General features: G+C 45.4%; 1 protein-coding gene across 1 annotated transcript; it reads right to left on the bottom strand.

Annotated features, from left to right (window-relative positions):
• Positions 1–15,061: 15,061 nt before the first annotated feature.
• MGST1 (microsomal glutathione S-transferase 1) lies at positions 15,062–19,422 on the bottom strand. Its single transcript, XM_089507284.1, has 3 exons — positions 19,297–19,422; positions 16,729–16,823; positions 15,062–15,308 (listed from the first exon to the last, which is right to left on the bottom strand). The coding sequence occupies exons 1-3, from the start codon at positions 19,420–19,422 to the stop codon at positions 15,062–15,064; spliced, it is 468 nt and encodes a 155-aa protein (XP_089363410.1).
• Between the last annotated feature and the right edge of the window lie 4,163 nt (positions 19,423–23,585).

The raw sequence follows: 23,585 nt of genomic DNA, 5'->3' as shown, positions 1-23,585 counted from the left end.
TATGCCTTTTTTTGTCATATGCGTTACACCGACCCCCCCCCCCCTCCAGACGGCCCTGCTGAGACTTGCTGTGGGTACTGACGGGGTAAAAGTATAAATACATATTTGCTAATATTTAGCTTTTTGTCTATTTATGGTGATTTGCGTTTATACGGCAGCTGATTGCAGGCTTCGCAGCAGGAGACTGGGGGGGGTCAGTATCGGTCTTACCCCCCGGCAACCTCCACTTGCCTCTGAGTGACGAAGCTGGTCTAACGAGGGCTTCCATTAGAGCGACGTCGGAGGATCCCGGGAAGTCGCAGCTAAGAATTTCGTCTATAAATAAAGTAATTAGAAGGTTTGACGCCCCTTAAGGAATTAAGTAATATAAACAAAAGTACTGGAAATTATTATTATTATAATTATTATTTTGATTATTATTATTATTGGTTTGATTATTATTATTATTTTATTTATATAACACCAACAATTCCTGCAACGCTTCTTACAGTCCCTACCTTTAAAGGGTCTGACAGATTGACAGACTAAGATGACCTAATATATTACCATCAAGCAAATACCCCAAATACCAAATACCCCAAGTCCACTGTTACCCCAAACAAGTATTTATCAGATTGTGGATAGTCTCCCGGACGGGCCGCGTTCTGTAACATTTAGCACGTTCTTTGTGATCCTGGAAGAATCCGAAGACAATTAGATTTACGTTAACCTCTCTAAAGGTGCGGAGACCTCTTCAATCTATGACTCTATTACCCCGGCCGCTCTAATCAGCCTCTCGGTCTGGAGTTTAGCGCTTTGGCAGCTTCGTTGGCGTCTGCTGAACGTCTGGTTAGGACTCGTTAGCACCGACAGCTCTGCAAATATTGACGAGGAGGACAAACGCTGGCGCTCTATTCCACGCGGCTTCATTACCTTCCTTTAAACGGCCCGAAGCTGCACGGCTCGCGTCTCCCGGACCCTTGGCATTAGCGTCTTATCCCGATCCCCGGACGCCGGCAGCTGGGAACTTAAACAACGCGGATGATTGCAAGGAAAGTAAGTGGAGGCCCAAGTATCAAGCATTAGAATAAAAAAGGAATGAAGCTGAAAAGGAAATGATTCATCGGACTGGTTCTAAATATTCTCTGATTGCTGTGTCCCCCCCCCCCCCCCCCGTCACACGCTTTAAAAATGTTTATTCTTCACACAAAGAATGTTCTTTCTTCCCGGCAGAACCATCAGGAAAAGTCTAACGCAAAGTGATTCGTAAAATACACATTCAGAAGAGAACAAAAAGCCTCCAGTGGATCCTCCATCTCGCCTCTTTCTTCCAAAGGAAAACAAAGTAATCCCGCGTGTTCCAGGCGTGTTCCTGGCGTGTTCCGTGACTCCGCGGGTTCCAGGCTCACGCGACGTCACACACGGAATTCGAGCCACATGAGCCACAAACCTGACAAACCATAAACTGCGTCAAACATCACCTCTACCCCAGACGCACGCGGCCTGCCGATCGTCCGTAACTTCTGCAGGGTTACAAAAAATCATTCTTATTACAATCTGTTAAATACCTCTGCTAAATATCCTGCCCCTGCTTTATTATGGTGGGGCTTTGGCGTCACAAGTTGGTGTCGTTGCTGTCAGGACGGGCATTGAATTCATGTCGTATTTTACTGCGCCTTCACTGTTTTTTTATCTATTCTCTTAGGCGAGAGATGCTGAAAGGGTTAAAGTGCCGGCGGATGAGCGCTAGCTGGAGATGCTGAAAGGGTTAAAGTGCCGGCGGCGGAGGGGCGCTAGCTGGAGATGCTGAAAGGGTTAAAGTGCCGGCGGCGGAGGGGCGCTAGCTGGAGATGCTGAAAGGGTTAACTTGCTCTAGCTGGAGACAGCCGGGAAGGGATGATTTCCCCGGGGAGGATCTGATCTACGGCCAGTGAGCAAAGTCAGGCGGCTGTCAAACATTACCCTGGGGTGCTTCCCCGAGCGGGGCAGAAGGGGCTCGGGGTCACCCCCACCCCATCACCCCAAGTGTAGGAGGGGGAAGTAAAACTCCCGCTGAGCGGTGCGATTTAACAATTCTCCAAAGTCAATAATCCGGAGATAAGCAGCGAATGACACGACTCGGCGTCACATCGATCCCCGCGTCAGACATGAATCTTCCCGCGAATGACCTCTGCTCCAGCCCGCCAGCCGCTGAAGAACCGGGAGAGAGAGAGAGCGACCCGCGTTCCCCGGCTTCACCTCCCGGCTGGGTCCTTATTACAAAGTCCTCGGAGACGCCTCAGCGCCGAGCGCCTCTCGCTCCGCTAAATTAAATCGATACTTTCCAACAATAATTGGGGGAAACGCTGTGAAGTCGGCTGAGAGCTCAGGCCTCAGGAAAAGTTATTTATTTAGAGCGCCTTCCTGGGGGTGACGCTGAAGGAGACATCCGTTCAAAGGTGTCTCTCGCTAACTCTGCTCAGAACGCTCCAATTACAAAGTCTGAAGCTTTCCGCTACGCTCCAAAATCGGGAGTTCTGCCAGGAAACTTTTCAAACTTTTTAACCCAACGAGAGCCGAGCCGCGTTCCGTATGCAGTGCGTGTTCCGGTGTGTGGCCCCCCCGCAGATTCCCATCGTCTTTCCACATAAATAATGCAGCGGCTCCTGGGGTGGAATAAACACAAAGTGAAGCCAATGAATTGGCCAAAAATTCACTTTATTACAGCAGAGGGTATTCTCGGGGTAAAATCCCGGCGATGGCTTATCTCACCCAGCTTCATGCCGGCAGAACCTGTCACCTGTGGTCAAGAAAGGAGCTTAAGATTGAGACAGCAGCATTGTTGCTTGGAGCGGCACTTTCTATGATAATTTCCTCCGCGCGCCTTTAATGTTAATGCCACGAACGGCGTCCACAGAATTTTAGGTTATCAGGACTTTATTCAAATGTGGCGGTGTCTGCCAGGCCTCCGTTCAGATAGCGGCTCCGCGGCTGGCCCCGTGACGAATACGCGCATCTCCTTAGTAAATAAAGGCGCCTTTAACCCCTGCCGCTCAGGACCAGTGCAATACGTCTCGTAGGGTCCGGCCGTCTGTGGAGAGAGCAGGAATTAGGCCGACGAAGTCACTTAGTGACTGAAATCCAGAAATTGTTTAAAGATCTCGCCCGAGTCGGCTCGGAGCAGCATGCGCCGATTTTGTACATTATGCTAATTTTAGCGAGACAAAAACTTAGCGGGTGTGAAACGTTAACACAAAATCCGCTCCTTCGGGATTTCGAGTCGCAGCCAGATGCTTCTCTAAGGTGTCATTAACTCCCGAGGAGCAGCGCTAAAGCACTCACTTTATTTCCTGCAAATGTAATCTTTATTATGTTCAAAAAGCTATATTATTCCACCCCAGCTGAAGATAGCAATTTATGAAGGGCCCGGACGTTTATAATTTGTTTTGATTTGCAGATGAAAGATAATGGCCTTGATTTTGTTGGATCCCGGAGGAGTTCAGGGATTTTTTTTGTTGGTAAAGGTCATTGGGAGCGTTAATAAGATTTGCCGCTCGCTATTCACAGCCGTTAACTTTATACTTAATGGAAGGTGCTTATTGATTTATACATTTACTTAGTGGCATTTGGGGAGGAAAAATCAAACCCTTTTCATTTTTTGTGCTTCCATTCTATTTTGTCTGATTTTTTGGTTTTTTTTACACATTAAGTAAAGGAACATCAGGGAAGATAAATGAGTGCTTAGGCCTATAGCATCCATACAGATTTGGTAAAATAACTTTACTCTTCCCCAATAAGACACCAAACGCGGCTCGGCCACAGCTTTACTGAACGCATTCCCCGCCAGGACAACCGAGGACATTAACCGCCTGCCAGCTGACGGCTGATTTAGCAGATCAGGCCGTTACACCCAACGAATACACCAAGAACTTCGCACCAGTATCGGCCCACACCGGCTCCGGTTCTCCCAATTTCCGCAGTTCCGGATACCATATAGTCCTCTTAGGCGCTGACGAGGCTGTGACTAAACCGAAGTTATCACGTCAGGCAGATACACCCATCATATTCACCAAGAGCTTCACACCGGTTGTATTGGCCACCACTGCCGCTGCCCCGGAAATAACAATATTAGTCTTCTTAGCGATCCATTCCGGGGCGGGAGGAGTGAAAATTCCAGATCTTCTCCCTGCCCGATCCTGGTTGAGAAGGAAGTAAGAAAGAACCGCCTCAGTTTATATACCTGACCAATGAATGAAAGCGACACAAAGCCTTCCTGAATTGGCCAGCAGTCATATCCCCCTTTGACATTGGTTCAGGGGGGCCCATTACTGTAATTAGCATATTAGGGTAGTGGCGTCGAGCGATCACTCATGAAGTTTTCAGCAACCGCTCATCGCCCCTCAGTCTCATCTGCTAGGCCTCTAGCTCGGTTGCGGTGCCGGCATGTCATGCTGAGCGCCGGAATATGACGTTATATTCCGGCGATCAGCAGTGAAGCAGCGCGCACCGCAGCAGAGCAGGGAGACAGAGGCGTCGCGCTCCCAGGGTCGGACAAGATACCCAAACCTGAGGCTCCCAGCACCACCTACTGGGACCCCCGCCAAACGCTCTCCCCCAGAGCATTCACACCCCCTAGATGCCGGGTAATCTACCCCCTTGACAGCATAAATATTCCAACCTAACACAACAAACAGGGAGAGAGGAACATCAAAAGGGTATCCCCTTAAGGACAATGGGTTGTATTTAAACCCATTAAAAACAATGCATTGAGAGCCTGTACATGTATGGGCTTTGTCATGAAGTGGGTAAGGTGACGACAAAATGCCCCTCAGCCTCGTGTCACAACCCGTTCAATAACTACCCCCTAAACCCAACCCCCCAACTAACCCAAACTGGCATCAAAGCCCGGCCCTACTCTAGAACCCAGTCAGGGCCCACTCTGGCCATGCTGCCCCCCTCGGGCATCAATCACTGCTACCCTCAGTGACACGGAGGACATGAATATCTCTGAGGTACAGAGAGCTGACGTTCTTCAGACTTGAAGGGTCTCCATCTTATGTTGGGTGGAATGGGGGTTGTTTTTTTTATTGGTGTCGGGAGTTGATATGGGGTTGTCCAGATTTCGTCGGTTTGGGGGCTAAAACCCACCGGCTCATTGGTTACATGTGCAATTCTATCCTGTTGATCTCCAATGATCTAAGTCTTCAGCCACCCCAGATCCTAATGTCCTCTGATCAGTTCCTATCGATCGTATTTATCCGCAATGTGATATCATCCTATCAGCTCCTTATTCATTTCCGAGGCCTTGGCCGGTTTTGGCAGATGTGGGGATTATTGCTCATGCGCTCTCGGCCGACGTTTCCCGCTGTAATGTTTTTTACTTTAAATTGATCCATTTTGCTGCTTAATATGAGCCGGAGCCTCGGCTAAAGATTTATGCCGTGCTGGTGGGAGACCGTTTTATACCTTATTACTTCCCGCTCAGAGGAAGAGATCGCTAGAACTCATTATTCCCAACATTAATCTTCCCCGGATTCATTAGATGCTCTGAGATCTCTTTTAAATGCCCCATTACTTTAATCCTGGTTACCGCATAATTATCAGAATTGATTTCCTTTAATATCCAATCTACTGTATTTATTTCAATTAGACGTCGAAGCTATAATTATCCTTTCCGTAATTACAAAGCTGATTATACAATATTTGGGTCGAAAAGCTGACAATGAAATGAACGCACTTTATTCTCTTACACAAAATCGGCATAAATTAATATCGTTACAGTCTATTAGGAGACGATTAACAAATATAAAAATAAGGAGCGGATGAGGCGGCAAGAGATTTTATGTTTAATGTCAGCAGAAACGGGGCGGCATCTTCCGGGGTCAGGGCCAAACTTACATCTAAAAATGACCAAAAATAAAGGGGCTTTGTGATTGGTGCATGGGCAGCAGAAGGCGGAACAACATAGAACAACAGAACCTGCCGGCAGATCGGCCCCTGTCAGCCCCGTCTAGTCACCCGTTTCTCCTGCTGTAACGACTCAAACCTTAATCAGTCGTTGGTCTCGTCTTAGATTCAGGAGCCGTATGTCTATCCCATGCATGTTTAATACCCTCACTGTATTACCCTCTACCACTTCTGCTGGGAGGCTGTTCCACTTATCCACCACCCTCTCAGTAAAGTAAAATTTCCTTCAATTCCATCTCAGTCTCTGACCCTCTAGTGTTAGATTCCGGCCTCTTCTTGTAACTTTTCTCCTTCTTTGAAATAAATTCCCCTCCTGTCCTCTGTTAAGAACACTGCGTATTTTGACCATTTTATTGTTTAGAATTCATAAAGGGACTAAAAGGTAATTATCATTGACTGCACTTCTAACACCGTCTAGTTTGATATCAACTGCCAGAACAAGATCCCAGTAATCCCCACAATCTGCCTCCAACTGCCAGAGAGTTAATAGCATATTATAGGGCAATTATTATTAAAGATCCATGGATTAGGAGCCCGCGAAGTGCGAGTCCCCGTCTGACGTTATTAAATAAATGCTGATTTTTCACACTGACTGTAATCTGTTATTTGTAGTAATCGCCTCAGATAGTTGGTTCTCCTAAAATAAATGTCTGGGGCGCCTAAGTTTGCCGGGAAATGGAAACCTTGCGATAAATTAGCTCCTTTTCTATCTCCTCTCCGTCGTCCGTTTCAGCGTGAAGCGACCTGAACTGTTTCCATTACATTTTCCTTAAGCGTCTAACTGAATGAATTTTATCAACACGGATTGTTGGCTCAAATCAACGTCTTTCCCAACAGTGAAGGCCTTTGTCGCAGTGACCCCTGAAACGGCCTCGTGGAAAAGCATCCGTTAGATAAGGTTCATGGAAGGAGAAGCTGGGTGGAAATCCTGGCCTTTTACCAGCTGATAGAAGCCAAGGCTTTTCCGCGGCTCGTGTGACTGCAAAGTGCTGAGTATGCGAAGATCGAGTGTATGTCTGATACCCACGATGTCTCGGGAACGGCGCTAAAAGCCGTGGGAAGAAGACACGGAAACCCAGTGAGGAAAACAGGCAAGAAAAACAAGTTATGTAAAGCAGACAGAATCCGATTCAAAAAAACGTAAACCTTGACAATTGGAGCCTGTGATAAAAGAACATGCGCAGAGGGGGTAAAAATATCATAGAGGAGGGCATCTACCCAACTATAGGGCAAAAAGAAATCCCAAGTTGGCGAGCTTCAGATATCCTTTGCTTTCTGCAGGATTTCTATTGTCTTCGACACCCCAGGACATGCGCAGCAAACATAATTTTCTTTTAACTATTTTGCTTCCCTCAAGTCCTTTGTAGGCATTAAATTGTTCTTTTTGATACTAAGATCTGGGATGTCCTGCCTGCGACAATATCAGGACTTAAATGTCTAAAAGGAACTTGTCAAACCTTTATTAAATGTGCCAAATGTGTGACCCGTCACACGGCTGGGAGATTACACCTCCCCGTATAGAGACTGCAGCAAATAGTAATATCAGATGTGTGACACGTCAATAGCCGGCGCATGGTGATGAGGGAGCACGGAAGCCGAGGTCTGAAGTGACAGACTTGGCGCTACCAAAATTGGATGCAGGGTAGAGGATGGAAGATGAGAAAGGTAAGACATAGGGGGAAAGGGGTGTAAGGGCAGTGTACGTGTAGATATGTGTGTAAAGGCAGGCGTATGTAAGGGCAGTATATGTATATGTGTGTTTATGAGTAGGTGTGTGTGTGTAAATGCAGTGTGTAAGGGCAGTGTATGTGTATATGTGTGTTTATGGGCAGGTGTGTGTAAAAGCAGCACGCATGGGCAGATTTGTGTATGGACAGTGTATGTGTATGATTTAGCGCTGCAGGTTGCGCAGCGTTACTGACCCCTTTTAACAGTCAGGTCCTTGTGTCCGCGCGATTGTCCTTTAAGAGGTTTAACTCTTTCCGCGTTGCCTCCTCGCGAGCTGGTTTCTAATCTGTTTGGTAGAAAATTATTTGCAGCTGAAGGAGAAAATCCCTCCATTCTGCGGATATTTCTGGATGGACGCGCTCCACGTGACGACACCTTCAACCAAAGAGTCTAAAAATAAGAGTACGAAGCATCGAGGAGCCGCACTCTCGGTTTCTAGAGACCCGGTCTGTCTACCGGGGCCCAGAACAAGCCCCAAAATGTCTCATTTCAACACTTTCCTCCAAAAAACATAAACCCCTCACCCGTCCGACCATCTCGAGCCGAACAGTAAAAGGCCCGGGAGTTTTCGGACATCGATTTTTTTATTTCTGTCGGTGTCAGAATATTTACGCTTCACAAACCGCCATCTCTTGGCCTCCTCACAACGGGATTAGTTCCAGAGAAATCCATTTATCTATCATCCCAGACGCTCTCCAAAAATCTGATGACCCGGACCAGTGGCGGAGAGACGACGCGAGAGTGACTCCAAGTGCAGAGTTTACCCAAAACTTCATATAATCCACTCAAAAATGAACCAGATCTGACAAAATATAACAAAGAACAGTCATATAGAGAGCGTCAGAGGGTTTTGTTATAGAGAGAGAGAGATACAATATAACAAATAGGGATTAAAGAGGAGACATATAGAGAGCGTCAGAGAGTTTTGTTATAGAGAGAGAGAGATACAATATAACAAATAGGGATTAAAGAGGAAACATATAGAGAGCGTCAGAGAGTCGTGTTATAGAGAGAGAGAGATACAATATAACAAATAGGGATTAAAGAGGAGACATATAGAGAGCGTTAGAGAGTCGTGTTATAGAGAGAGAGACAATGTAACAAATAACAGGGATTAAAGAGGAGACATATAGAGAGCGTCAGAGAGTCGTGTTATAGAGAGAGAGATACAATATAACAAATAGGGATTAAAGAGGAAACATATAGAGAGCGTCAGAGAGTCGTGTTATAGAGAGAGAGAGATACAATATAACAAATAGGGATTAAAGAGGAGACATATAGAGAGCGTTAGAGAGTCGTGTTATAGAGAGAGAGAGACAATGTAACAAATAACAGGGATTAAAGAGGAGACATATAGAGAGCGTCAGAGAGTCGTGTTATAGAGAGAGAGATACAATATAACAAATAGGGATTAAAGAGGAGACATATAGAGAGCGTCAGAGAGTCGTGTTATAGAGAGAGAGATACAATATAACAAATAGGGATTAAAGAGAAGACATATAGAGAGCGTCAGAGAGTCATGTTATAGAGAGAGAGAGATACAATATAACAAATAGGGATTAAAGAGGAGACATATAGAGAGCGTCAGAGAGTCGTGTTATAGAGAGAGAGATACAATATAACAAATAGGGATTAAAGAGTAAACATATAGAGAGCGTCAGAGAGTCGTGTTATAGAGAGAGAGAGATACAATATAACAAATAGGGATTAAAGAGGAGACATATAGAGAGCGTTAGAGAGTCGTGTTATAGAGAGAGACAATGTAACAAATAACAGGGATTAAAGAGGAGACATATAGAGAGCGTCAGAGAGTCGTGTTATAGAGAGAGAGATACAATATAACAAATAGGGATTAAAGAGGAGACATATAGAGCGCGTTAGAGAGTCGTGTTATAGAGAGAGAGACAATGTAACAAATAACAGGGATTAAAGAGGAGACATATAGAGAGCGTTAGAGAGTCGTGTTATAGAGAGAGATACAATGTAATAAATAACAGGTATTAAAGAGGAGACATATAGAGAGCGTCAGAGAGTCGTGTTATAGAGAGAGAGAGGCAATGTAATAAATAACAGGGACATATAGAGAGCGTCAGAGAGTCGTGTTATAGAGAGACCATGAAAATGATATTGTAGATCAGCGAGTAAATACGAGAAGAATGTTTTCCTACTAATCGCGTTGAATGAATGAAATAATCGCTGCGGATTTAGAACCTTTTGGAATGATTAGAATTCGGATAAATTCACATATTTCACCTCCAGGTGAGACTCGTTGACGAGACGAACTAACGCAGGGTCCTAAAAAACCTTTAGCGCTGGGGCTGCATGTTAATGGGGTCCGCTCTTTGTTAATCTGACCGGCTGCGTATTGATTACCTAAATAACACAGCAGGGTCCCGCAGCACAATTTAGTTTAGAGAGCTACGGGGTCCGACTTCCAGGAGGGAGATCAATAAAATTTAAATTGCTTATGGTAATCGCAGCCCCAATCTTCGGAGATCAGCACCGGCCTCCCCGTCCGCGGCCAAATTACTAACTCGAAACATTTAATGAGTGTCCGCTTACTAATTCGCGTGATTACACCGACAGGCAATTAGCCGCTTCCTCTCCAACGTTCCCACCGCGAGAACCATGAAACGCGTCGCCGCCGTGTCGAGGGGGTTTGGCTATAATGGGAATTCTGTATGAATAAGCAATTATATTTTCTATTAAACAAGTTTAATGTAATTGAATTAGCTGCCGGGATAATGCTGGGACAAGCAGAAGCTTTGATTAGAAGGAGCCGAATGATATCGGTATTTCAAATGAGTTTATAGATGAAAAATAAAACCAATTAAGGACAACGGTTTTTTTTTATAAGGTCTGTAATTAAGCAGCACGTTGTCTGCGCGAAGTTGTGTCATAACGGCTCGTTTCCGATCCTGGAATAAACCAGATCGTCGGGAAGACTCTGAGGATTTGAGCCAAATACGTGCGCATTTTAGCTTTATATAAAAATTGACGAATAGCATTTTCTGATGGGACAGGGAGGTCAGTCCAGTCCGCGCATGATGCCCCCGTATTCTAGACCAGGCTACAGCAGATTGCCCCTAGGGCTAAAAGCTTTCCCAGTTACACAAAGATCTGTGACTTCTATTAAACAACATGAAGGACAAATGACTTCTGTGGATCACAAAATAAGTATAAATGGCTAAAATATTGTATATTGTATATATTTTCTGTAAATGTAACATTTCCATCCCTCATATTCCGCATATTATCGGCTTATTTACGGTTTATTCCCCCCCTGAAACCTGTCAGTTCTTCGATGCTAACGCATCGGTTTATGACATCAGTCTTTTAATATATTCGAAGCCCCCCTTCCTTTCCATACAAACTACATAATTACAGGTTCCTGGCCAGCGGGGTCCGGCTGCTCATTTTTTAAATGGAAATTATAGAAAGAGTCTTTAGTCCAGAAAAAAGGGCATTTTTAGACAATGATGGACAGCCTTCCCAAAACAAATGGAAGGAACTGAAAGCGGCCGACAGGACGGGGTGTCGATGAGTTAAAGGAACTCATTAATTCAGCAGAGATCACTTTGTTTTAATTACACAGAATTGGGGTGAAAATCGAAAGTGGAATCCAATTAACGTTTATTTAACCCCTTAATGACAAAGTGCGTACATGTACGGGATCAAAATGCATTGTTTTCAATGTGTTTAGGGACCGCCCATTGTCCTTAAGGGGTTAAAAACCACAGGAACTTCACATCCTCCTAATGATATAATATGGAGGCCTGAGCCCATTTTCCTGCTTTTAAGGTGGCCGAGTGTGATCTGGTGATGTCTCCATAAGGTGTGATCTGGTGACATCTCCATAAGGTGTGATCTGGATCTGTTGACATCTCCATAAGGTGTGATCTGGATCTGGTGATGTCTCCATATGGTGTGATCTGGATCTGGTGATGTCTCCATATGGTGTGATCTGAATCTGGTGATGTCTCCATAAGGTGTGATCTGGATCTGGTGATGTCTCCATATGGTGTGATCTGAATCTGGTGATGTCTCCATAAGGTGTGATCTGGATCTGGTGATGTCTCCATATGGTGTGATCTGAATCTGGTGATGTCTCCATATGGTGTGATCTGGATCTGGGGACATCTCCATATGGTGTGATCTGGTGATGTCTCCATAAGGTGTGATCTGGATCTGGTGATGTCTCCATATGGTGTGATCTGGATCTGGGGACATCTCCATATGGTGTGATCTGGTGATGTCTCCATAAGGTGTGATCTGGATCTGGTGATGTCGCCATATGGTGTGATCTGGATCTGGTGATGTCTCCATATGGTGTGATCTGGATCTGGTGACATCTCCATAAGGTGTGATCTGGATCTGGTGATGTCTCCATTAGGTGTGATCTGGTGATGTCTCCATAAGGTGTGATCTGGATTTGGTGATGTCTCCATAAGGTGTGATCTGGATCTGGGGACATCTCCATATGGTGTGATCTGGTGATGTCTCCATAAGGTGTGATCTGGATCTGGTGATGTCTCCATATGGTGTGATCTGGATCTGGGGACATCTCCATATGGTGTGATCTGGTGATGTCTCCATAAGGTGTGATCTGGATCTGGTGATGTCGCCATATGGTGTGATCTGGATCTGGTGATGTCTCCATATGGTGTGATCTGGATCTGGTGACATCTCCATAAGGTGTGATCTGGATCTGGTGATGTCTCCATTAGGTGTGATCTGGTGATGTCTCCATAAGGTGTGATCTGGATTTGGTGATGTCTCCATAAGGTGTGATCTGGATCTGGGGACATCTCCATATGGTGTGATCTGGATCTGGTGACGTCTCTGTAGAGCACGATCTGGATCTGGCTGTAATGTCTTGATATTGTAAGATCTGGTGATTTTGGAAGACATCCGGCCGACCTGGTCTGGCTATTTTTATGTTACCGGATAACAGCCTATTCTGCTGATCAGAACCAAAAGGAAATAAATGTTTTTTTATGTATACATCAGAGAGAGACCGTAGGAGAGAGATACAGGAGACAAGAGAGAGAGAGAGAAGAAGGGGGGATAGGAGAGAGGGATGAGGAGACAAGAGAGAGAGAGAGACAGGAAGCATGGAAGAGAGAGAGACAGGAAGAGAAGAAAGAGGGGATGAGAAAGACTGGTAAAGAAGATAGAGAAGATAGAGAAAGAGACGTGGTAGAGAAGAGAGAAAGGAGATGGGAGAGAGACACTTAAATACATGAAGGTTGATAAACCGACCACCATCCCTGTGGCTTCGCCACTGATCGTGTCTCTAATGAGCGCGTGATGATTGCTAGCGATCTCCGCTGTTCCAGAATCCCGTGTAATGTCACAGAGATCCATCCCCTCACACCGCTGCTTGAGTTCACACAAAGGCTCGGCTCGAGGAGACGCTGCAAACATTAGGATGTCGTGGAAATTGTGTAATAAAACTTGTGATTGACCAGTTTAAGGCTCACCACAGGCTCCATGGATTCCCATCATATCTCCACAGTTCCTTGTGAAAATACGTCGTTGAAACATAAGAACCTCCAACTGTGATCCGGCTGATTGATGAGCGGCCTGCCTGAAGAGCGCGAAAACTTCTGAATGTTTTCCCTAAATCACTCCAACGATGAAGACACTCTTCTATTTGATCATTAGGGACTGAATTGCAAATGAATGTTGGCTGATGGGTACAGCTCGGCACCAGCTCTTTAGCCGTAGAGGCTTTGGTTACAGGCTGAAGCAGGTAATCATCACCATTTCGGGGTGAATTCACGTCAAATCAAAGATCTCCCACTTCAGCACCTGCTGGCACCACCTGGTCAGACCAATTTCCAGGCGTTTGTGTCACCTCCACGTCATTCCTACGAGACCTGGAAAAACTCTCCAAAAATCTGTAAACCCCCCCAAATACCTGTAAACCAAAAAAAGACCCAGGAAGATGCCGGGGATCTAAGAAGATGGAGAGCGAAGTATGAAGAAGAATGCTCAACAAACCCTCCACCATCGCACCTGATGCTACATTGTTACAAGATACAAAAAAACATCTGGAATGTTCCCAAAACTGAACGATTCCAGCCAGACCGTTCCTGGAACGACTTTATTGAATGGCTACAAACTACAGAAAAAAGTAATTTGTTTAAAAGAATCGGCCCCAGGATCTCAAGAGATGGGGGCCAAACAAAAGCTGAAATTTGCTAAATGACTGAAGCCCTTCAAAGCCCTCAACATAGAAGAAAATCAGCGGCTCTAAGAGAAAAAAATTAGACCTGAAATGAAAGGCACTTCACAGAATTCACTTAGGAAACGCTAATTATAATTCGCTATCAGATGTTTATTAAGTGCTTAAAAAAGATTTTCAGATCATCGTTCGTCTCGAGTAATTACAGCCGCGCCAATTGAATTTAAAGTGATCAAAGGTAAACACGGTCCTCGAAGTTCTGGAGCACTTGGCCCTCGGTTCTGGTGTCCACGAGTCTCTGCGGCATCGCTAGTGCCTGTTTTGTCATTTGTTGTTTTTTACCAAACGCATTACTATTATTATTATGATTATTATTTTATTTTTTTGTATAGCGCCAGCAATTTACGCAGCGCTTCAAGTTCATGTAAAGATCCCAACATCATCAACAATCTGTACACTTATTATAAAATTAAGCTATTAACCCTCATGGAGGGTCTGGGACAAAGACCCTTGAAAGTAAAAATGATTCCAAGGGTTAGTGCCGCTGCCTCTAATATACTCAGCACTGTGCAACGCTATCCATTTAATTCTCTTTCTGCCAATAAATTCCCGCGCACCGGACGCCGCGGCAGCTCTTACGCTGGGATGACGGGTCACATGGAGGGATTTTTCCCCTCGACGATTTTATTATTAACCGGTTTCCCCTGGTTTCTCTGGATTTTCATTTTCATTGTTTGTGCGTCTCGGACAGACCTGCCGGACGCCCACAAACCCTCATCCCCTTAAAAACAGATCGATCTAAACTAATCCATGGAGGTATTTTCTAGAACAATGATCCAGAAAAAAAATCTCAACCATTAGGATAAAAGACAAAAAAAGAGCAAATTTGAGAAAAAATTATGCCTTTATTGGTATAATTTAAAAACAATAGATTGTAAGCTTTCAAGACTATCTGGGTCTCTTTTTCAGGCATATTTTATCAACTGCATAGTCTAAGAAGCTTGCAATCTATTCTAGAGATCTTGCATTTGGCTGATAAAGGCATTATCTTTACTGAATTTGTTCTTTTTCTTTATAAAAAGTACGAGTAATATATGAGTTACGTAGAAAATATTTTTAATGATGTTGAATTTTATACGAATTCACTAATTCAGAATTATTTTCAGGTAAATTTGTTCCAAAACCATTAACTTGGAATATTTCAGATGAAAAGGCGAGTTACAGATATAGAAGGCTCTGCAGGACTCTGTACGCCATGGAAACGGTGACTCCGTAGCCAACAAACCAGCCCAGAGCCCGGCTCGGTTGCGGAAGCGGAGTCAGGTAGGCGATGGTGTGGAAGATTCTGGATCCCGCGAATATTCGGAAATGTAACAAAGCCGTGAACGGGTCAGGGTTAGAGAGAGCGTACACCAAACCGATGCCGACAAACGGAATGATGTTCTCGATGTCGTTCAAGTGGCACCTGTGGACACAGACAGAGCCAATCAGAATACGGATCAGTAACGAAGCTCATGTTCAGGTTGATGGGCGGCCCGGGCTGGCCATCTGGGACACAAACCGTACTCCGAACCGTACTCACCCGAAGCACTCATTTGGGTGCTGCAGCTTGCTGGGTACGATAAGACACATGGTGGGTAGGCATAAAGACATAACGTACGGCCACGCGTATCCAGCCGCACTTAGGTCATCAGACGGCCACGGGCCTTAAAGTGCCAGAGCCGTCCCGTCATCACCAGTCCGGCTCTGGATAACGGGCCAGCGCAGCTGGAGTGCAGCCGGAGTGCAGACTCGTTACAAAGTTTCATGTCCAAACCCCGTTTCCAGGGCCAGGGGGGGGGGTTATTGTGCTGGATAAATCTCCGGGGCATTACAGAAAGACCCCACCAGCTGGCATTCTTTATGATTTTTTGGCGGCGTTCCGCCGTTGGATGAATCGCTTTTATTTCTTTCTTCTGTTTGCTGTCACATTGAGGGAAGACCTTACGCAACATTTTAATGTCTTTCCAGATAAACGCCGGGACGCGCCATATACCTGCTTAGTACATATAATATTTTCTTACTCTTTACAACGGAGAAACACCTAAATCTGGCGAGGCACAGGAAACGCTCTGTGACGGTGATTTGCGGAAGGCGAACGGATCTTAAAACTTCGACCACCTCAGCCTGCGCAGACCCATTAATCCCACGTAGGTTACTTTTATGCTCCATCCCGAAACATTTGTCTACTGCGCCAAAACCCCGAGTCCAACCATGAATCTGACTTGTTTAATGTTTGTACAGTCGGTGCCAGACGAGAAACGCGATCCTTCAGCTTTTTCTTCTGTTCCACGACATTAGTGTATAGCGCTCTACTTTCTATGCAAATGCACAGCTGGGGTAGATCATTTGCATACAAGGACGCAGGATGCTGTCACAAAGGGAGGAGCCAATTACTGTAAACGCTTTATTAACTTGTAATTCTCGCACATTAGAAGCGTCATTCTCATTTCAGCTCTGTTTAGGTGACCGAGTCCCTACACATTTTTAATGATCATAGTGTTTAGAGCCAAAGCCATGTGACATTATAACCGTATGATCACACGCACCGTTACATGTGTCATCATCTATGTAACATATGACATTATGACATATTACCTTCCGGAGCGAGTTGTCGATATTTCGTTACTAAAAATCATAAATGATATCACTTTGTTTTATGGAGCATCCCATATGAGGCAAAGGGCTGCCCTCTAGTGGCCTATCAGGCACAGCCAGCTGTTTAACCCCTTAAGGCTCAGGGCTATTTCATACATACAGGACCAGAGCGATTTTTGTGTTTTTGTTATGTCTTCCATCAACCCAAGTCCTGTACCAGAAAATGAGAAGCCACATCAGTCTCTTACCTGCGGACTCGTTCCACGTCAGAATCTGTTCTCAGATATTTCTTGGCATCTGCCCCTTTACCGTGAACCGCAGCGTCCTCAGGATTAGCAAATACCTGTCATCCAAGGACACAGGACAGTTTAGCCACATGACCTCGTGTTATTTCTTCATACGCTGAGTGATTTATTTACGAAGCAGGGAGTTTATGCTGAGCTGTGTTCAATTTGGACACTTCCTCTCCAATATATTATAATTATATATATATATATATATATATCCCTATATATTCCTCAAATTATATACTCTCCGGCCGTATAACTAATCCCGTCCTTATAACCCGTTATATCCCTGTATATTCCTCATATTATATATTATATACTCTCCGGCCGTATAACTAATCCTGTCCTTATAACCCATTATATCCTGTATATTCCTCATATTATATACTCTCTGGCCGTATAACTAATCCAGCCCTTATAATCCGTTATATCCTGTATATTCCTCATATTATATATTATATACTCTCCGCCGTATAACTAATCCCGTCCTTATAATACGTTATATCCTGTATATTGCTCATATTATATACCCCCCCGTATAACTAATCCTGTCCTTATAACCCGTTATATCCCTGTATATTCCTCATATTATATATTATATACTCTCCAGCCGTATAACTAATCCCGTCCTTATAACCCGTTATATCCCTGTATATTCCTCATATTATATATTATATACTCTCCGGCCGTATAACTAATCCTGTCCTTATAATCCATTATATCATGTATATTCCTCATATTATATATTCTCTCCTACTGTATAACTAATTCCCGTTATATCCCTTATAGCCCCCAGACTTGCACTTTGTAAATATTTAGCTAAAAGACAAAGAAGACACTCACCTTTAGGGGAAGTTGCAGCTCCAGAGTGGCAGCGCACAACGCATTCTGTTTGATTTTGGAGCTGTGGCAGGAAAGAGTCCCCTCTGAAGTCAGTGGGAGCACTTTCTGTGTATGCACGCGGGCAGCGGGGCTCGTTAGTCTCTCTGGAGTTAGTGATGGGAAGTTCGGATCATTAAAGTGAATCGGATCATTTCGATTCGTTCACTGAAATGATCCGATTCATGATCCGGATCTTCGGATCACTCAGTGTGTCTGCACGGAGTTACTGTTTTCCAGTAACTCCGTGCAGGCACACTAACGATTGGCCCCGCCCCTTTCATTATGAATCCTCCCCCCTGCCTCCAGTGATGTTAATGAAGGCAGAGAGTCGTTCAAAGATTCGGATCTTACAGGGATCCGAATCTTTGAACGACTCTCTGCCTTCATTGGCATTCTAATCAGTCAGAGAATATCACCATACTGTTATAAACAATACATTAATAATCACTGCCCCCAGGATTTACATTCCCCTTTACCTGCAACTGCACCTTAAGCTAACTTTATTAAATTAATTAAATTAACCCTCACCATTAAATTAACCCTAAACACCCCATCAACCATGACTGCCCTAAAATTAACCCTTAACACCCCATCAACCATGACTGCCCCTAAAATTAACCCTTAACACCCCATTAACCATAACTGCCCCCAAATTAACCCTAAACACCCCATTAAGCATAACTGCCCCCAAATTAACCCTAAACACCTCATTAAGCATAACTGCCCCTAAATTAACACTAAAGACCCCATTAAGCATAACTGCCCCTAAATTATCCCTAAACACCCCATTAAGCATAACTGCCCCCAAATTAACACTAAAGACCCCATCAACCATACCAATTTATTAGGTAATTTATCTGGAGTACATGCAATTAATTTAGGGGCAGTTATGGTTAATGGAGTATTTAGGGTTAATTTCAGGGGCCGTTATGGTTAATGGGGTCTTTAGGGTTAATTTCAGGGGCCGTTATGGTTAATGGGATCTTTACGGTTAATTTCAGGGGCAGTTATGGTTGATGGGGTATAAGGGTTAATTTTATGCTGATGACTGAGGGTTAATTTAATTAATTTAATAAAGTTAACTGTAGGTGCAGTTATAGGTAAAGGGGGGCAAACTCAGGGGAATCTAAATCCTGGGGGCAGTGTGAACATTATTAATGTATTTATTTATAAAAGTATGGTATCAGTGATATTCTCTGAATGATTCGAATCTCTGTAAGATTCGGATCCTTGTAAGATCCGGATCCCTGTAAGATTCGAATCATTCGACTCTTCGGTTCATTCGACTCTTCGGTTCATTCGACTCTTCGGTTCGACTCTTCGAACGACTCTCTGACTCTATGAGTCATTGTTCCTGTGTAAATTAATGAGCTGTAACCTGACCCCAGAGTGCTCTGCAGATGACTCACAGCTCTAGGATCAGGTTACAGCTGCAGAACCCATGGTGCATGAGGTACTGGAACCGCCTACCGGGCTCTTAAAGTTATTTGGCGTTATCGCATGTTAATAAAGCTGCGGCCTACCCACGAAACGCACCAATCGAGCCTTTTATTCGGGGTATTGTGCGGGTTACTGGTTGGGCTTTAGCAGTTTCTGGAACCGCCTCAGAAAATGAGCGGGAAACAGGTTTTCTCTGCGGATTCTTACCTTCCTCGTGATTCTGAAGAACGCGGTGATTACGCTCATCAGCATCATTTTTAGAAGCACGATCGTCGCGTACGTTGCGAATGCGCGAAACACCTCGCTCTGAAAGACCTGAGCGCCGGCCTCCATTTTGTTCTCTCTGTACAAATAAAACAAAGAAAATTACGATAAACGGTGGGAATCGCCTTCGCCCACCCAGGGATCCGTCACAGCGCTTTGCTTCGAGAGCATCCTTAGGGGCAGGATGGCACAAACGAGAAAAATATGTCTATCGTGCAGGGGTTAAAAGTCGCGTTTCGGAGCCGGACGTTTGTGGCGCAGGAGCCGCACCTTTCACACCGAAATCCAAGACATGTAAAGAATTTGAAAAATGTTCTCGGTAAATCCGTTTAATCCGAATCCAGATAAAAGACAGAGGAGAAGCGATTCCTCCCCAACGCGATTTCTACCGATACTCGCTACTAATACACCTGCGACGGCGCGCGGCCTCCATACTGTGCCCGGCGGCCGTGCCAATAAAATAACGTCAGGCGAACATGGCCCAGGGGCCCCCGGAATCCCTGCTACAGGACAAAAGCTCCTGACTGTCTCGTTCTGCCCCGTGACATCCCCGAGCGACCCAGTCCGACACTAACTGTAGTACGACTCCCATCATGCTGATGGTGCCTGCAGCGTGGCCCCCCATTGCCATTGATTTCATTATTTAGTAAAATCTTTAGGTTTTTCCTGATAAATGATGTCACTTGGTGAAGGAAGTGCAGATATTTCTCAATCAAACACAATCTAACATTAAATTCTAACCCATTAGATTCACTGCGATGATAAATGACATAAGCGGCCGCCCAGCAAGGGGGGTCTGCAAAGTAACTGGCGACAAATAAATCTTTTTATACCCACCCGGCTCAGAGGGCGATCTCAGTGGAGTCCGTGTGCAAGGAAACCTCTGACTGCTGTGAGTGTTGGACACTTCCTGGTCCTGGGAGCTCCCCTCCCCCAATACCCCACCTCCCTATCAACCAATCACTGTATGGGCACCAGCCTCTCGCCCCTCCCCCAGTGGGTACCGGCAGCCTCCTGACCCCACATTGTCCTGAAGGCACCTCGACAGTTTATGGTGACCCCGCCATCCCCTCCATGCACCACTCCTGGCATCTCTATCGCTGACGACAAATCCACCACCCAGCCGACAGACCAAGTTTGCTGCCGCGGCGTCACACCTGCCTCTCCTTCATCCGCACATCCAGTCCCTCCCCTTCACCTGAGAAACATTTCCCAAAGCCCATTCCAAACGCAAGATACCGAAATACTATCCCCTCTCCCTTATGATTTCCCATCGGGACTATTGCAACTCCTTACTAACTGCTCTCCCCATCTCCCGCCTCTCGCTCCAATCCGGCCGGCAGCTGTCTTGCTGCTCATCTGCCAATCGCTCCATCGCCTCCACAATCAAATTTACACTTCTGACCTACAGAGCCCTCTGCACCCCCTATATCTCTACCCTCCAGCCCAAATACCCCCCTAACTGCCCTCTTTGCGTCTCTCTGCCATCATTACCCCTTCTCAGTCCCGTATTCAGGAATTGCCCCGCGCTGCACCCCTCCCCCCGGGACTCCCTTCCCCGTTCTGTCAGACTTCTCCCTCATACGTGACTTTCAAAAGTACCTCTGAAAACCCATCTTTTTCCAGAAGCGTCCAACCTTTCCACCCATCACTCTCAGCCATCATCCTAATCAAACCATCCCAGCCGTCTACATTATCCAGGGGGCCGGTCACTGATTTATCTATACATTATACAGGGGCCGGTCACTGATTTATCTATACATTATACAGGGTCCGGTCACTGATTTATCTATACATTATACAGGGGGCGGCTCACTGATTTATCTATACATTATACAGGGGGCGGCTCACTGATTTATCTATACATTATACAGGGACCGGTCACTGATTTATCTATACATTATACAGGGGGCCAGTCACTGATTTATCTATACATTATACAGCGGGCCGGCTCACTGATTTATCTATACATTATACAGGGGCCGGTCACTGATTTATGTATACATTATACAGGGGACGGTCGCTGATTTATCTATACATTATACAGGGGGCTGGTCTCTGATTTAACTATACATTATACAGGGGGCCGTCACCGATTTATCTATACATTATACAGGGCCCCGGCTCGCTGATTTATCTATACATTATACAGGGGGCGGTCAGTGATTTATCTATACATTATACAGGGGGCCGGTCACTGATTTATCTATACATTACATAGGGGCCAGTCACTGATTTATCTATACATTATACAGGGGGCCGGTCACTGATTTATCTATACATTATACAGGGGCCGGCACGCTGATTTATCTATACATTATACAGGGGCCGGTCACTGATTTATCTATACATTATACAGGGGCCGGCTATAACTATACATTATATACATATAACTATACATTATACAGAGCATCTCACTGATTTAAGTGTTCGAATAGAGCCCAGGGTCCATGGACTGATGCGTGGTCGGTACAGACGTGTTCCTGACAACGCCCCCCGTGTCCTCGCACCACCACATCTCTCATTAATCTGTAACTATTTGTTTTTTCATGAGCTGGGATTTTATCGCTGCCCAAAGTCCGCGACGTGGAGATCTGCCGAGGACTCTGGGAGCGGCTGCCGGGCGCCGGCGGACGGATATCTTCACTCATTTCATTAGGTCTGTTACAGTCCAGAGACGCGCATGTTTACATTTCTAAAACATCTCAAACAGTGAAGCTACAAATCAGCAGCGCGATAAAAATATCCCAGATCAGTAATATTTAATACGCCTTCATAATAGATCCATACCCGGCGCGTTTCACGCTTCCCTGACGGAGACGGACTCCGGTCTAAAGAATGATTCCGGGGCAATAATGCAGTTAATTAGCGATTGCACAAAGAAAAGCAAAAAAAGGGAAATATTTAACAAAATCAGTAGAATTAAAGAGATAAAAAGAGAGAGGATTTTCTGGAAAATCTGCCATTAGAGCGAAACGCGCCCCATGTCCCAGATTTCTCCAAACTAAGAGAATCTTTGGGTTGGGTTCCCCGAAAACCTCCATCAGAAAGGATCCGTTCCCACGTAGAGGAGGCTCAAACTCTGAATTCCAAATCATTATTTACCACTCAATACCTACCCTACAGGGTGTCAGAGCCAGCGGCAGAGGAAAGAAGAAAGAGGCCAATCCTGACCCTAAAAAATGCTCTCGTCGAGATGTCTGTGAAGATGCGCGGCCACGACTAACGCTACATCGCACCGGGAAGCAACCAGGGGGTCGTATCGCCGGTTCATGGCAGATGGAATCAGTCGCTGAGAGGATTACCTTTGCTGATAGGAGCAGCCGGGTTCACAAAGACCGGGGCAGAATGGCAAGGAGCGCCGAGCGTTACGGAATGATACATCACATAGGGTCCTGGGCACATAACACTTTTGCCCCTGCACTTACCCCTACCCTGCATGAGGGTGATGGCTGCAGACTCTGGTGGCACAGATGAGCCCCTTACAAATCTGTCCCTTTTGCCCCATTGGTAATCTGCCCCTGGTAGTAATCTGGCGGAAATGGGGTCCCTGATCTCTGGGGGTCTGCATGTCTCTCCACATCATTATTTCCCCATTATTAACTCTTTGTGCTGTTTTTACGGGGCTGGTAATGAATATTCATGCGCCACCCAGAGATCCCGATGCACCCAGCGCTCCCGATCGAACTCCTGTACCCCCTCTAGTCCTGGATATGAACGGGGAAGCCCTGAATAAGCAGGTATTATTGCGCAGGTGCAAGAAACACCTTAAATACCCCCCAAAATACCAGCCATTTCAGCCATACGAGGATTTCCTCAACGGATTGAAGGCGCTTTCTGGGGACTCAAAGTGTGAAGTTCAGACAGCGATCGGTTTCTGGGGATTTATAGACCGATTTGCGTTAATTGCGGCACTCGGAGCAGTAAATTCCTGGATGAATCTCGTAACAAAGTGTCTTGGATAGAAACTTCCTGAGTCATCTAAAAACGAAACTTATTTTCAGTGACCCTTCCAGGCAGAAACCTTGAATCTGTTAAAGTGCGTTGTTCCGTGATTTACCGATCCGGAGAAATGATTCCAAATAACATGTATCAAAGCGTAGACGCGATCAACTGAGACGGAGGAAATCACCTCGCCCTGAACCTTCGTGCCGATCGCGCTTATCAAAGAGTTTCATCGGCCCGCGTAATGAATGGGATCAGAAACGGAGGCCGCGGAGAACGAGCCAACG

This window comes from Sceloporus occidentalis, unplaced genomic scaffold, assembly GCF_023333645.1.
Source record: "Sceloporus occidentalis isolate IW3139 unplaced genomic scaffold, rSceOcc1.0.p SCAF_488, whole genome shotgun sequence".
In the NCBI taxonomy this organism is placed as follows: domain Eukaryota; kingdom Metazoa; phylum Chordata; class Lepidosauria; order Squamata; family Phrynosomatidae; genus Sceloporus; species Sceloporus occidentalis.
This window is presented reverse-complemented; position numbering and strand designations above follow the sequence as displayed.